Source organism: Rhea americana, unplaced genomic scaffold, assembly GCF_003343005.1.
Source record: "Rhea americana isolate MKP2758 unplaced genomic scaffold, rheAme1 scaffold_382, whole genome shotgun sequence".
NCBI lineage: Eukaryota > Metazoa > Chordata > Aves > Rheiformes > Rheidae > Rhea > Rhea americana.
This window is the reverse complement of record NW_028186515.1, coordinates 81,489-96,965: the sequence shown is the minus strand read 5'-3', so window position 1 is coordinate 96,965 and position 15,477 is coordinate 81,489. Positions and strand designations below refer to the sequence as shown.

The window sequence follows — 15,477 nt, the reverse complement described above, 5'->3', positions numbered from 1 at the left end:
CCGGGATCCCCTCGCGGCTCCCCGCCGCCGGGCATGCCCCGCCGCCGCTCAGCAGGGCCCCGCCGCCGGGAATCCCCCGCGCAGGCGAGCAGGGCCGGGGCGGCGCGGCGGCCCGTGGCGCTGGAGCGCAGCGGAGCGGGGCGGGGCAGCCCCCACCACGGCTCCCCGGCCAGGCTCCCCTCCCCCCGGGCCCCGGGCCTGAGGCGGTCCCAGTCCCCGCCTGCCCGCTCGCCCGCTCCTCACCGTGTCAGCGACAGCACGGCCAGGGCCGAGGACGGGCTCCTCCGCGCCACATCCTCCCGGCCGCCCGCGCGGACGGGGCCAGGGCGGGAGCCGGACTAACCCGCCGCAGCTTCGGCCCTGCTCCGAGCCGAGGCAGCGAAACCAAAATGGCGGCGGCTCCTGCTTCACCGCGAGCGAGCGCCCGGCGCCCCGCCCCGCCGCGCCGGGCCCCGCCCCTGACCGGCCACACCCATCTCGGGCTCGCCCCACCCACTCCGTGACCCGTTCCTGGGGTGTGTGTGTGTGGGGCGGCTGCGGAGAGGGGCAGGGCTAACCTTGGGGGTGGGGCGGGGCTAGTTCAGCCTCCGCCCCGCGCGGTGTGTCTCTCCCTGAGACCCGTAGCGGGCGGTCGTCTTCAGCCTTCCGGGAGGGTGCGGTGAGTGTTAGGCCGGGCCGGCCGCGCGGGGCACCGGCCTGCGGCGTCCTGTGAGGCCTGCAGCGCGCACGGCCCTGTCCGTTGGCCGCTGGCCGCTGGCCGGGCGAGGCCCGCGTTGGCGCCCAGGTGGGGGCCTGCGTGGCGGTAGTGGGGGCGCGATGCAGGAGCCCAGGCCTCTGGGAAGAACGGAGCAGACTTCTACTGCCGGTGGCAGCAGAGGCGAGGCGCAAGGATAGGAGAGGCACAATTTTCCTTTAGTTTCTGTTAGAAGGTWTTAGGAATAACTATCAGGCAAGCAGAACTTTAGCATTTCCAGTTTCCTCTAATGGCCCCCTTATCTAGATGAGCTGGAATAACATATTCTATGCCTCTTTGTTATCTCAGTCTTATATAGGTGCAGGGAAAAAAAGGAATATAGTGGGAAGTACATGGGAAGGAAAATCAGGGAGAAGGGATGGGAAAATAGGTCAGTAAAAGAGAGTTAGGCATATGGATTTGTGGTGGATGTTGCAGTGGTCCAAAGAGAAGTCACTGTTGTTCTCTCAGAGTTACTTTTGTCTTCCACACCTGTGTTTCTGGCATTTGGCATACTATCACTTATGATAAAGGCTCTTGAAGCTAGTAGTTAAAATACAAATATCAAACAAACAGAAATTTGGTTTTAGAGCAATCTAGAGAGACACTAGCTTAGTATTACTTCATGATATCTACAAATTTAACTTTCAGAGTTCTTTCCATAGTTCTTACTAGCAAATCAGACCTAAATCTAAAAATTCTTTTCTAAAGAGAAGCAAAAATGTACCTTTTCTGTAATGGAACAGCATGCTGAGTTGGACTAGTTCTTTACCTTGATCCAGGCACAAATTTGTGAAGGGGCCACAACGATAATTTATTTTTCTGCTAAAGTTCTCTTCCTTTGGAGAGACAAATCCTAGAGAAGAGCCCTTACAGCTTGTATTGATCATTCAAGAACTCTGTCAGAACGTTAGGGTTCCTCAAAATAAACAGAAACTTTTAGATATTTGCAGCTCCTTAATTTTACCAGTTGTATTTGAGAAAGCAGCTTTCACATCTGTACTTTATTTGGTGTTAAAAGTATGCCTTGAAACAAAATGGATATATTCCTATGAGAAACAGAATTTATCCCTTCTGCTGTACATGCTAGCACTGCTAAGTAAAATGATTAAAAAAAAAAAAAAACACACACACAGGCTGGTATCATCATTTATTCTTGAAGTAGAAAAGTTGAGCTTGTTTTTCAGATGTATCGTGCGTTGATTGCTAGATGTAAGAATTTACTATAAAGTGTCTTTGCAAAACTAATATCCTTCGGTGTGGGGTTATTTTCACACTCCATGCAGTAACTGTTGTGTGATTTTTATCCAGTTATATCATCTTTACCTTGTTCAGCATTGATAGTGCAGTTAACTACTGGAAGATCAGAAGTAACTGATTCCACAAAGGCACATCCTTGTAAGGAATTACCAGGTAATTATCTTGCTTTGAATATCATAGAATCATGGAGTTAGTAAGGTTGGAAGGGACTTCTGGAGATCATCTAGTCCAACCCTCAAGCGAGCAGCCCATACGGGGATTGAACCCGCAACCTTGGCATTATTAGTACCAACTGAATTTATCATAAAGAAGAATTTTTAGAACATCTTTAGGTGTCGTTATTTTTCTCATAAAAAAGTGGTAGGAAGGCCTTGAATGCCAGCATATATGACAAATTAACTAATTTACTTACAGTTTTTGCTATAATTCTCGCATTGCAATTGCTTGAGTGTTTTGATTTTTTTTTTCCTGTCATAATCAAAGATGGCTGAGCAGTATCTACTAACACATGATCAAGATGAAGCTGAAAACAAGGAAACATCATAAGTCTCTGTGATTCCAGCTTCTTTGAAGCAATCACTGTGTAACCCTTGCTCTTATGTCTTTAATAGGTAGGGTTAAGATAAATGCCCTCCCTGGTAATGTGTTCTCCTCACTAGATGAAATAAAGATCTTTACTTATTTAAATATACCTTTTGTAAATGTCTCTCCAAAGGGAAAAAAAGTGACTTTTTTATTAGGCAATTGATGCTGTTTACTAATAGTCAACTGTACTGCTGCAGACCATTTTCATAGTTTGCCTGAGTTGCCTAGACTTTCTAAGCTCTTTGGGCAGGAATGATTCTCCTCTAGTGTGAACTATATTTAGCAATAAATAATGTTAATATAAACCACATGCAAATACATTTCTGTCCCTGCAGGAAAAAAATGATGAGAAGTGTGAAAGGACTGGTCTATCATACTCTTAAGGTAAGTTCTGTAATGGCATGATGCTGCTTCCAAAGTCTCAGCTGTCCAGTGACCTGGAATGACAATTTACAACTGTAAAAAATGAGATTCTTCTCATCTTATGTTAGTCATTGAGAAACTAGACGCCTCCTATAAGCTAGCTGTGAAAGTTCCCTTTATGGACAAAGAAGACAACTTGTACATATTACCCATTCTACGATCCTCTCCAATGAGGAGAGAAAGAGACTGAGCCTGGACATCCAGCTTAAACAAGACATCTGTTAGAAGACTGAAGTTAGATGTTCTCAAATGTGCAGAATTCTCAAATTATACATCTTTAATGCAAGTTTTTCTCAGAAAATTGAGAATCTACTTGCTTTGCACTGCTCTTGGTTCTTCTGTTCTGTATCAATGTAAAGGTCTTCTTCCAAAGTCTCTTGCTGGTGTGAAGATAATCTTGCCAAAGATGGCTTAGTACTTCAGGTGGGTGTAGTAGTAATAGCTCTGTCACAACAATACAGTGGCACTATGTTATTAGTAAAGCTTGCTTATTATATACATAGAATAATAAATTAATGCTACATATCTGGAATTATTTCCTAATGGTAAAGAGTTTTAGTTGTTTTGTTTGTAGTTGTCCTTTAAATGCTTTTCCGTTAGTACACAGTGATTATGCAGCCTTAAAGAGGAAGACTGCATAGCTACTCGTTTCCAGAGGCAAGATTTTAGCTGAGCAGTACCGTGTTTATCATGGAGCCTCTTATGAAATAAACAGTCCTTTCTAAAGAGTCAGGTATGTGGATTCATGTAGAAACAGCTCCACCTTATGGCACTTGGCTTTATGATGAATCTCTGTGTACCACGTGATAGTTTGCTGCCATTTCAGGGATCTGAGTTACACTACTGTCCTTTGGCAGATGGAAAGTTACTATAAAATCCACCCTACGCTACTAGGATAAACTGTGTTAAAAGATGACAAAAACATACAGAGCTTATACATGTTAAGATTTAATACACAGACCTCTGCAGTCCACCAGAAAAACGTATTTATGTGGTTTTGGTATTCCATGTGAAACCAAGAGGATTGGCAATATGCCAATATTTTTTTTTTTTCCTTTTTTTTCTTTTCTTTTTTTTTTTCTGTTCAGGATGAGGGACCAAATAGCATGTTGTTACTCTATAAATTCAAGACTTATAATGCATTAACAGTTTCAGGACACTCAAATATTCTTATAGCCTGTTGAAAATACAGAAGCATTTATGCATGAATTTTGTAAAAGGAGATGTACTAATTCGTAAAATGCAAGTCTGTGTCTCAAATCAATTTGATGTTACTCCAGGAGCTGGCTTTAACTCTGTACTACTTAAGTGAATGCAGAAAACTTTATGTCTGCGTGCTCTCAGAAGCTGCTTCTACAGCCCACAGCAAGCTAAAGTCCACAAAGGAAAAGTTCCTGAATGCGAGAAGGCTAGATAATGATTTTGAGAAAGGCATGTCATGCTAAGGCTCAAAGAAGTAATGTGTTAAAATAGTATAATTCCAGGAAAAATACGTAATAACTTAATTAACTCTGTTTTATTGATGAAAAATAAGAACTCTGTTTAGCTGGCTGGAAGAACAGATGACTGGACTTCATGACAAAGTCTCTCTCGCGCTTGCTTCCTGTCTTACTGTGCTATCTTCTATTACATTCTACTTGTTTCTACTTACTTTTTTTCCTACTAGGAACTAACTTTTGTACAATACAGAATCCAACTTTTGCTAATCTTGTGAGATCTTGCTTTGAAAAATGTGGAATTGGTAACACTACTCAGACTAATTATCATTTACTAAATTTTTGAGCTGCAGAGGGGATTTTTCTAGACACACATACAAAAAATGAACGTGGTGAGACTAAGAGATCAGTCCTTGCTTACTTTTCGTTTGGTGTAAAACAAGTGGGAGAAGGCTGCTCTGTAGGAAAGATGTCATTAGAACAGTAAGCTTGCTTTTTTTCTTAGGTGAATAGAGTTCACAGCCCTTAAACATTCACTCAAGATTTGAGGATGTGGGACTGGGAGGCTGGAAGAAAATGGGAGGGACTAAGACACTAGGACAGGAATTACTTAAGGCTGAGATGTTCTAGGTGAATAAGTGACAATACTTGCATTCTCTAGTTATTTACATATTAAATTACAATCTTAGTGCCTTGCTCTAAGCAAGAAAGTAAGCCACTTTTGTGGACTTAAAAATAGTCAATAAGTCATACTAATTGCTTGTTTGGCTTTTAGAAGGAAAAGAGCACCGTCAGAACAAGGGAAGAGGATGTTAAAATATGACAAAAAATGTTTAGTTATCTTCCRTATTTACGCTACTATAGTTCATTATATAGATACATAGTGTGGAATATAAATGGGTTTAATTCCTCAAGTAAAGAGTGAAGCCTAAAAGCTGATTCAGGAGTTCATTCTGTATTTAATACAGAATGTGGGGTAATCTGACATTATGCTTTCTTCTAAGCCTTTGGGCCTTTCAGATGACCTCTAAGGAGATCCCAGATGATAACAGAATTGTGTCATGCAGTGTAGAACTGAAACAGCTGTTCCTGTCTCTAAACTTTAGTCTTGTCTGTGCAGGCAGACAGGCAGAATAGGAAACTGCTTACTCTGTTTACAGTTGGAGCCAGCAACTGTTCCAGTCAGTAATACATAAAGTGGCCTTCAGTTCTGCTTGTTTTGGTCACAGGCTGTTTGGAGTACGTGAATTGCTTATTCATTGACAAATGAATCCCCAAGCTCAGCTTTGAGATGCACGCTTTAATATTTTCTTTTACTACAACATAAAACGCTTATCCTTTTACTACTCACTTTTTTGCCTATTCTGGCTAAGCTTTACAGGCATACTTCATCAGGCTGTCTAAAGAGGAAAAGAATTAATCAGCTTAGCTGGCTGTTTCAATTTCTCGACCATGTCTGTATTATAATGAAAACGTCTGTATGCTGAGACACAGTTAGGAAAAATCAATGCAGGGAGTATAATTATAAATATCAAATAGTGGGCAGCACTGCACTAATCCCTCAATAATTGAAGTGATTATGGATTACTAGACAGGCTGAATTTCAAAGGTACTAGCTACTGTTCATCAGTATAGGCAAAAACATGGGATTTTCCCAGCAACAGAGCATTAATGGCTGTGCTTGTGCTGATAAGCAATCTTTAATGGGACAACTCATTTAGGTACTTGGACCTCTAGTAGTGTTGGATAACTTAAGTGAATGGGAATGGTTTAGAAGCAAGTACCTAAATGTGAAATGTGGTTATAAAGCACATTTTTTTTCCTGATTAATTTACATTCTAATTGCAGAGACTTCTAGTTCACATTGCATGTTACCTTGACCTGATCATAACATGCATGCAGTGGGTGTACAAAATTTAAACCATTATTTGAATTTTTACCTGTAATCTTTGACTGCTAAGAAGTTTGTTGTCAGATTGCCTTTTTCTTTCTTTTCCCTCTTTAGTTGGACCATGGACACGCTCTCCATGCTACTGCCAGGGATCGGTTAAGTTCCATTGTCAGCCAGGATGTCCAAATCCTGGCAGAAAGATCAAGAGCAATTTTCCGTACCAGTGAAAATGACCCGGTGAGTTTCTGCCACATTTGTTATTGTCAAATAACAAATGCCTAAATTCCATCAGCCTGTCTGTGGACATGCTGGAGCCAGAAGTGCCTACTAGGATTGCATGTATCTAGTAAACAGAAGGGAAGGAAGTACACAGACCTAATAATAGGCATCTAGATCATGATCCCCAGCCAAAAGAAATAGGCCATGGCTCTGCAGTGCACCTACCTGGGTTTAAACAAGAGAGGGCTGGTCCTCTGCCTGAAAGCTCCTGGGAACAAATATTGATTCTTTCTCTGTAGTTGCATAGATGAAATAGACTGTGCATTGTAGAAGCTCATATGTGGCTTAGCTTGTCATCAGACACACTATTTATTTCAACTCCAGAGTTATTGTTCCCTGTCTAACCTCCCTAAATTGGCTCTGAAGGGGGATGAAACACACCCCCAATGACCTCAGTGCAGCACAGCTCTCCAGCATCGTAATTCCAGCCTTATACTCTGTCTGAAGCACAAAATGAAGTAGAATAAATGAAAGGAATAAGCCTTTGAGGCACTTTTCTGCTACCTCTGTAATTGGAGTCTTTCAATACTGATTCCTCTGGGGTATCTATGGAAACAGCAGCATGCAGATGATCTTACTCATGTGATTGGAGTGTCTCTATAGATTGCACAGAAGAGTCCAGATGGCAAGAATTGTCTCCACTGTCCTATGTCTACAGTTTATGTTGCCAGGCAACTGGCTCTGGCATTCTGACTTCACATGCCGGATCTGTTTGGCAACAACTGCACTTGCTTATTAATTTATCAGATCAGTGTTCCTTGGACACATGCTGTATTGCAGATCACATATTACAGCAGATAGTCTCTGCTGGCTCACTTCATCAGCTAACCCGATAGGTTTCTTCTGACTGCACTAGTACTTGTGCACAGGAAAGCCCTATTGAAAATGGATTAAGTTGTCCAGATGAAAACTAAATTTTTAATGAGATGTGGTTTTATATACCTGTCCATTAGCAAAACTCAGAGTGACTTAAAATGAGGATACTGACCCACTTTATAGATGTAGGAGCTGACAAGTGAAGGGATTTGCCCAAGGTCATGTAGCAGGTCAGTGCTGAAACTGAGAATAAAAATGGTCTCTGGACTACTGCCTTTCTGTTCAAGTCCATGGATAACAGTGCCATGCATAAACACACCTGCTGTTAGTCTGTGTCAAACCTGTGCAGGAAAGCTCCAGGGAATGCAGCCCAGAGTTTACATATAGCTGTAGCTGGAACAGGACTTCAGGTTTCTTTAATAGTTCTCTTCTGAAGTCTGTTTTCAAATAATAACTTYTTACAGCAGGAAAGCTATTAACTTATCTAAGCAGTAGTTTTTAAGTTTTCCTGTTGCTAAGATTTACTCAGTAGTAAAGATGAGATTGGTAACTCGAGTAGCTTATATAGCAGTTTGCTGAGGTTACCAGATGGTTTCTTTCTATAAATAATTTGGCAAACCTCTGTGAATATGGAATCTTGCAGCTGTACCAAGGTAAGCCATACAGTCCAGGAAGCACTGACCTGTGAATGCCTTTCCTCAGTGAGGTGGGGTATAGCAATGTAGCTGCCATGGGCTTTTCAGAGTGGAAGTCAAATCTGGAACAGCCCTGAAATCTGTTAGAGCTAGCAAAACACTTTTTTTTTTTAATTTTAAATGAAACTATTTCAGGGATCACTATTACGCAAAATAAAACAAGGACATGATTATATTCCAATGCCATTTAAACCAAAATGGAAGTAAGAGATTGACATTCATTAGAATAAAGAGGAGTTTGGCTTAAAACCTGTGGAAAAGCCAACAGTACAGAACAGCACGTGATACAAGATGTTATATTCTGTAGAAGCATAGCAACTTTTGTATTACAAGGGAAAAATTGGTGGCACAAAAACTGCTGAAAGTCACACAGGAAGTAGTGAAGACTAGTCTATGTGAATATTGTTCTAACTACAGAAGGCACACAAGCTGATGATTAGACCAAAGCTATGCAAGTGCTTTGCAACTACTACATGGTAGGAAAATAGAATAATGGGGCAGGGAGAGGAGGCAAAATTTGGTTGCTCCAGTTGAGGAAATATAACAAGATATTAAAAAAATAAATAAATTTGCAGATATCAACAGTGACTGGTTCATGGGTCAAATAGAGAACCTAGAATAGTCACTAGCAATAAATGCAGAATAATGCATGTCATCTAGAGAAATAATACAAACTACGTATTTCACAATAATTTATGCCTCAGGAAACAGGTCGTGAGTTCTCAAGCAAACAACATTCACTAAAAAGGCAAATGGCATATTAGGGATTACTGGGAGAACAGCAGAGAACATACCAGAAAACAATTTTGCCACAATTTATATTAATAAATACTTCCTGAAAACTGCAAATAAATCTGGTCATCCGATTCCTAAAACTGCACAGACAAACATGAAAAGGTACAAAGTAGCATGATAGGCATAAAGTAGTTTTATGTAAACTCTGTGTAAGGAGAGACTAGTAAACATTCTTCAGTGTGCATGGGGGAAATGACACACACATTACAAGTGGTGTTAAGAGAATGTAATCACCAGTTCTCACAAACATTCCCTATTCAAGCAGGAGATCCCCAATGAAATTATCACAAAGAAAGTACATTTTAATCCAGCAAATAACTTGGGTGGGAATCACACTACTGTACACTTTTGGTCTCCACAATGTTGTAAGTGGGCTAGAAAAGGATTAGATAAATTCAAGAAGGATAGGGCCACCAGTGCCCATAAAACACAATGGTTCATGTTCAAGCAATTCCTCTATTGTTCATTGTCAGGTAGGACATACACTTTTTTTAGACTCTTACTAAACATCTGGTAACAGTGTCTGAGAATATCAGTTTCCATTTTGATTTAATATGTTAGTTCATCTGATTTCCAGTAAGTAGATACTCATGCTGACTGGGTGTTCCCTCTCTGTCCCGTTCTCACAGACCTTCTCTATTTAGAGAAAAGGTGTCTGACAGAATCTGCATTTTACCTTCTCAGGCCAACCACGCAGAACACCATGAGGGTCGCCATTATAGCATTCCACTTCAGGAGGTGAAAGCTGTATTTCCACATGGACTGCCCAGTCCTTTCCAGCAGCAGGTATTTTGTGTCAAAGCAGTTCTGTAGGGGGTGGACTGGTATGTGAGAAGAACTGGATCTGTCGGGGAACTATGATGCTTTCCTGTTGGAAACAGAGAGAGCCTTAGCATTATTTACTACATCATAAAGTCATGGGTCAATCTGACTGAAATAGAGGCAGGAGGAGGACAGCATTCCACCTGAGGCAATATGCCATCAAATATTTTCATCTTTAACTTCTGAGCATGTAATGAATTAACAGAAATATTTTCCATGGTTAAATTTCTGTATGAAACAGGATGGCTCATGACATAATCTCTTATAAGCAACAGAAATCTTGCTTCTTGGTTTCTGCTGTGAGACAAATCACATGTTGATTGGATCAGGCTTCATAAGCAGTTTACAGGCTACCTGCTTCAGTTTAGGAATAGATGTCTTATCTGTGAATCATGGTTATGGCAGAACCTCCTGCTAAATTTAACTTGTGAATTACAGTGAGTTTCTTCCTCAAGTTGAAGGCATCATTTGGCAGCTGCAAGGATAGAAGATTGTACAGCAGGAAAAAGATAAAGTGGAAGGATGACACAGCATAGTTTCTTTAGCATTTTAGGTGCTTGGCTGTTTGATAGCAGGCTTGACAAAGATTTACAAGTACAACTATTTATCCAAGGCTTAGGAGTGCTGAGAAAGGCAGGCATATTTACACACACACATCCAATTTATATATGAATGTAGTTATTTTTCAGCTTGAAACTAGAAAAGAACCTTAGTGTAGATTGCTGTATTTCTAGCAAAAATATTTGTTTACAAGTTTGGTTTATTCCAGTCCGGCAGATTACATGAGACTGGAGTGCAAACTAGTTAGAACTACTGTATTAGTTTGACAAAGGAGTTTAAAGGGGGCTTTATAATATATTAGAAATAATAGTTACTTACTTGGAAAGTGTTTATTAATAGAGTAGAGCAAAAGGGGAAGAATGTATAATGGGAAAGCTAGATGGACTCAGGCACAAAGCAGAAATTCCCTCTGCTGAAGCCATCCAGAAAAGGCCATTCATAGTACCAGTCAGAGACAGAATCATGCTAGAAACAGGTTTTGTGAGCTGGCCCAGACCTTCTTGTTTATGTTCTGTTCCTTTTCTCAGATTAAGACCTTCAATGAAGCTTGCCTGATGGTGCGAAAACCAGCTCTGGAACTCTTTGCTTACCTGAAAAGTTCCAGCTTTGCCCACCCAGCAATCAGATATGTTATCTGTATCTTTTATCGCTTACTTGACTGTAGAATGCAAGTTAAATAGAAGTAGCTGAGTTTACAAAGATGAGGGTGATACTGAACTTCTGCTGAGCATTGTGGCTTAGTCTTCCAGGGGCCAGTTCTACCATGCATGTCTCAGCAGCCAAGCTAGTGTCAGAATGAACACTGAAGCTGTATGCCTTTATCTTAAAGCCAGATCTGCGATCTAGGTTATGGCACAGTTCCATAAACAGTGGCCTAAGCACAGCTGAGGGAATGGGATTAACTGTTCTGATGAATGCAGGAGAAGGCATCCTCAGGCTGCTGATAAAAAAAACACGATGAAATGTCATTTTTGTTTTTAACCACTTTTGAATTTCCTTTACGCTCTTTGTGAAAAAATAGCAATCAAGTAAGTGTGGTTTTTTTGGAGACTTTCCTTGACGGTCTGTGTTGAAGATGGTGAGAAGGGAACAGGGAAAACTATGACTCTGTGCCATGTGGTTCACTACTGTGCAAGGCAAGGCTGGCTGGTGCTGCACATCCCAGATGGTAAGAACATGGATGCTATCTGTGTAACTACAACAAATACACATGCCTATAACTAATCCAGAAGATGCTGCTTCAAGAGAAATATGTAAAGCAGACCACAGCAAACTGTTTTTCCATAATGGAGAATACTTATGAAGCACAACCTCCCCCTAAATAAAGTAGAACGTAACTATGATTATTTTCTCCTGCACTCACATGCTGGTAGTCTGTCTTTTGTTCTGACATTAACTAGGACAACAGAAAACTTGCTATGTGTGGGTCTGTGTGACCTGTGTGAGAATTTATTTTGCAGTTGTGTTCTCAAGGGGGAGTCTTGTCCATCAAGGATGGCAAACTTTTCTTACAAATACAGTAGCATAAGGATACACCTGAAAAGACCTCTTTTCCATGCCTTCCAACTCCTAAAATTACTTTTAATAAACAGAGTGTCTGTTCTCTTTTACTTACAGCTCATCTTTGGGTGAAAAACTGCAGGGAACTTATGCAGTCATCCTACAACAAAGAACGACTTGATCAGCCTTTGCAAGCATCTTTCTGGCTCAAGAACTTCAAAACCGTGAATGAGCGCTTTTTAAAAGAGGTTCGTAGAGCCTGTCAAGCTGCCTGGGTTGGTAGCTAAGAAGAACCCGTAAGATCATTTTTCCAGGAACTGCATGTGTATGGGCTTACTGTGGCCAAGCATCTCTACATGAATTGTAGATTTGTTCATTTTTAAGAAATGCTTCATGTTGCACTAATGCATGCACTCATACTGCTCACAAACTCTACACTTCACTGTAATGCAGTTTTTGTAGAAAAGGAAATACTTTAAATGCCTCTTGGRGGGGGGTGCCTTTTGGTGAGGAATAGGTTGCCAAGTTTCTGCACTGGTCTTTACCACTAGAAAAGAACGGGGAATCTTGCCATCCAAGTTTCCCAAGAGGCCTATGTGCTAATTAGTTCCTGATGTAATCATAGTTCTCTTACTCTCTCTTACTGCAGATAAAAACACAACAAAAATATGTGTGGGGCAAACGGGAAAGTACTGAGGAGGGCAGACCATTAGGTGAAGTGGTGGAGCAGGTAAGGAATAACAAGTGCTTCTCGCTTTTTTTTATCAGATGATTCAGTCATTGCTAATGAAGAACAATACTGCTTCTATAGTTCTTACAAATATGATCCTAGGAAATGGAAAGCATTTCCTTATCAACAAGGTAACTACAAAAGAATGCCTGACAGAAGATGAGTGCTTGATCTGTAAAGGGAGTTGCACAGAGAATGTGGGTAGAAGCAAAAATTAAAACCTGAAAGCTCCTACCTCTTGATGCTCAGCACATTATATCAGGTTGCTACTTTGAGAGGAAAGGATGGACTCTTAACAATTTTATCTTCATTCCCCTTACAAAGTGCAGACAGTCCCCCAAGTTCTCTGTAGCATATCAACAACACCACTACTGAGTTACATGTCTTTTTCTACTTAAAGGGTTTAGCTCGAGTGAGAAATGCCAGCGATGCTGTAGGGGTGGTGCTGAAAGAGATAAAGCAGCAATGTCATCTTGGTTCATTTAGACTTCTGGTGGCAGTGGATGGTGTCAATGCGCTCTGGGGAAAGACTACATTAAGGAAAGAAGACAAAAGTCCTGTAAGAAATCATCTGCTCTTACGGTGTTTCTGCATATCTAATGGAAGGGGGAGTGTTTGTTTTTGAGTTCTGTAGTGATCCTGGAAAGACTCAGGAGTTTGGAGAGTCCTGTAAAATTCATATTGTGCTTTATACAATTTTTACTGCAGAAAATTCTCTCAATGGGAAGAAATAGATATACATCTTGTTACAGTAGGAAATATTGAAATATTTCACTATATAATATTACTGTGGCTAGATGTCTTAGGCAAAAGTAAAGAAAAAGTACCTAAATGATGCATAGAGATGGCATCTTCAAAGTAATTTAAAGTGGGGGAAGAGGGTCCTATATATCTCAGGTGGAAACTGATGGCAAAAAAGTCATACCAAACCATCTTTGTCAGGTTTCTCCGGAGGAACTGACACTCGTGTACAATCTGAGGAAGATGGTGATGAATGATTGGGTGAGTTCCAGTCTGCACCTTAAGGTGACTCATTTTCAGCATTTAGAGCTAAAGGCTGTTATCAAAGCAGTGCAGTCCTACTCTGTCTCACTGGATATTCACACACCTGAGAGCAATTTCTCATTTAAATGAGAAAAAGCATAAAGATGCAAGTCTAATATTACACTTTTTTCTTCAACTAAGAAGAGCATGAAGACCATGCAGCTGTTCTGGGGCTGGGATCTTGTCTATGTTTCTGACATCAGCTGACAGCAGGTGCATATGAAAGAGTGTAAGAACAGATTGAATATATAATGATGCTTTTCTTGAATATGCTCCCAAACTGTAGTTTATGACTTGGACTTCTGAGCTAGAGGAAATGTCCTTGCATTTAACAGTCCTTAGGAACATTTTGTTTCATGAGCTTTTTGAAATAATGAGAACTTTCACTTTATAGGAACTGTTGAACTGTGCCACAGGAGGTGAATTCCTTCTGCTTGTTTTTCAGTTCCTCACATGCACATCTCTCTTGCAGGTGTAGCCTTCAGATTAAAAAGTATATAGAAAAGTCATTTTTAAAGTATTTTAGGTGCTTCAATTGAAAGCCATTTATAGGTGAGAATGACACATTTAATGCCAGTATTGGAAATGCCAACTGTTTTGCCTGTGCTGAAGTTACACTTGGAATACCAGGACTGAAATACTTAGAAGCACTATATTGGTAGTCCTTGATATGCAATCTGAGTGCAATCACCTTGGGGAAGGGGGGGGGCAGGACCTGTCATTAATAGGCAGTGCTCCTCCTTTCTTCATGACTCAGGGTAGGGAATTCTAAAAGTGATTTTACATCATTTCAGAAACTACCTGGGGAAGCTGTAACTGAAATAACTCTAAGATCAAGGAAGAGAATGCCTCATATGTTCAGAATCCTTAGCTGTTTCACAAATAATACATTTGCAATTCAAATGCTTTCTAATCCATTTGTTTTAGAATGGAGGTGCTATTGTGACAACACTTAGCCAAACAGGCTCTCTCTTCAAACCTAGTTCTGCATATTTGCCCCATGAGTTACTAGGAAAGGTGAGTAATGTCCTTGTCTTTTCCCCCTCTGCACTGAGGAACATAAATACAAAGCCTGATTTATGAATTGTATTCCCAGCAGATGGATTTTAGTTTTCTCAGTTTCCTTGACCCCCTGTATCCCCAAAGTTCTCATCATCCTTTTCCAGGCCCCTGCAGCACGGCCTCAGAAGCAGAAGGAATTTGCTGTGGTTCATGAGCAAATACAGCTGGACTAGCTGCAGAGCGAGCCACAACCCTGCTCCATCGTGTTGATGTAGCTCTTCCCTACCCCAGATTTCCTGCTTTGTGTCTCCATACTTGCAGACGTTGCTTTAATACCTCTTTGAATCATATATGTTTATGCTCTCCTTTGAGTTAATTCTGCTTGGGCTTGCTCGCAGCTGAGCGGTGCCTCTTCCCACACAACTCCAGCAGTCAGGAAAATGCAATTAGGCTGCGGAATGGTCAGTAGCACAGTGTTTCTCCCGTGTGTCTGACAGCTGCTCTTTCCTTTCCAGGAAGGTTTTGATGCTTTGGACCCTTTCATTCCTGTCAGAGTTTCAAACTATAGCCCACAGGAATTTGAGAGTTGTTACCACTACTACCTTGATCGCAAGTGGCTTCAGCACGAGAAAGGTCGGTTCTTTAACCGAGCCCATCAGGAAACAGCTATGAGGAGTGGTCGGGCGGGGCGGGGGCGGGGAGGAAGAGGTGGGGGGCACGGTGCAGGCCCCGAGGGGAGCCTTGGGGCCGGGGCCCGCTGCCCAGGACTAGCCCCCATGCACCGTCTTTCTTGCAGGGCGCACGGCGGAAGGCAGGGACGAGCTGCGGTTCCTCAGCGGAGCCAACCCGCGGCAGCTGCAGCGCCTCGCGGGGCCCCTGTAAGATAATAAAGGTCTGACCGGAGC

At 41.6% G+C, this 15,477-nt stretch overlaps 2 protein-coding genes across 4 annotated transcripts in view; one reads left to right on the top strand and one right to left on the bottom strand.

The window, feature by feature from the left end:
• Positions 1-421, bottom strand: part of ASH1L (ASH1 like histone lysine methyltransferase) — a 57,086-nt gene extending 56,665 nt beyond the window's left edge. The window contains exon 1 of the mRNA XM_085313307.1: positions 244-421. The gene's annotated coding sequence lies outside the window, so the exon portion shown is untranslated. The remainder of the gene's footprint in view (positions 1-243) is intronic.
• A 156-nt stretch (positions 422-577) lies between these two features.
• Positions 578-15,475, top strand: DAP3 (death associated protein 3). 3 transcript variants are annotated; one of them, XM_085313294.1, is made up of 14 exons: positions 578-658; positions 2,045-2,146; positions 2,914-2,962; positions 6,443-6,565; positions 9,598-9,699; positions 10,824-10,932; positions 11,372-11,464; positions 11,914-12,044; positions 12,446-12,526; positions 12,927-13,085; positions 13,469-13,528; positions 14,498-14,587; positions 15,088-15,205; positions 15,369-15,475. In XM_085313294.1, exons 3-14 carry the CDS (start codon positions 2,921-2,923, stop codon positions 15,452-15,454), a joined length of 1,194 nt encoding a protein of 397 aa, XP_085169420.1. In that variant the 5' UTR covers positions 578-658; positions 2,045-2,146; positions 2,914-2,920; the 3' UTR covers positions 15,455-15,475. The 3 variants fall into 3 exon arrangements, with proteins under 3 accessions (XP_085169420.1, XP_085169422.1, XP_085169421.1); XM_085313296.1 differs by having other exon boundaries at positions 599-658; positions 2,069-2,146; XM_085313295.1 differs by lacking the exon at positions 578-658 and adding an exon at positions 672-784.
• Positions 15,476-15,477: the final 2 nt, after the last annotated feature.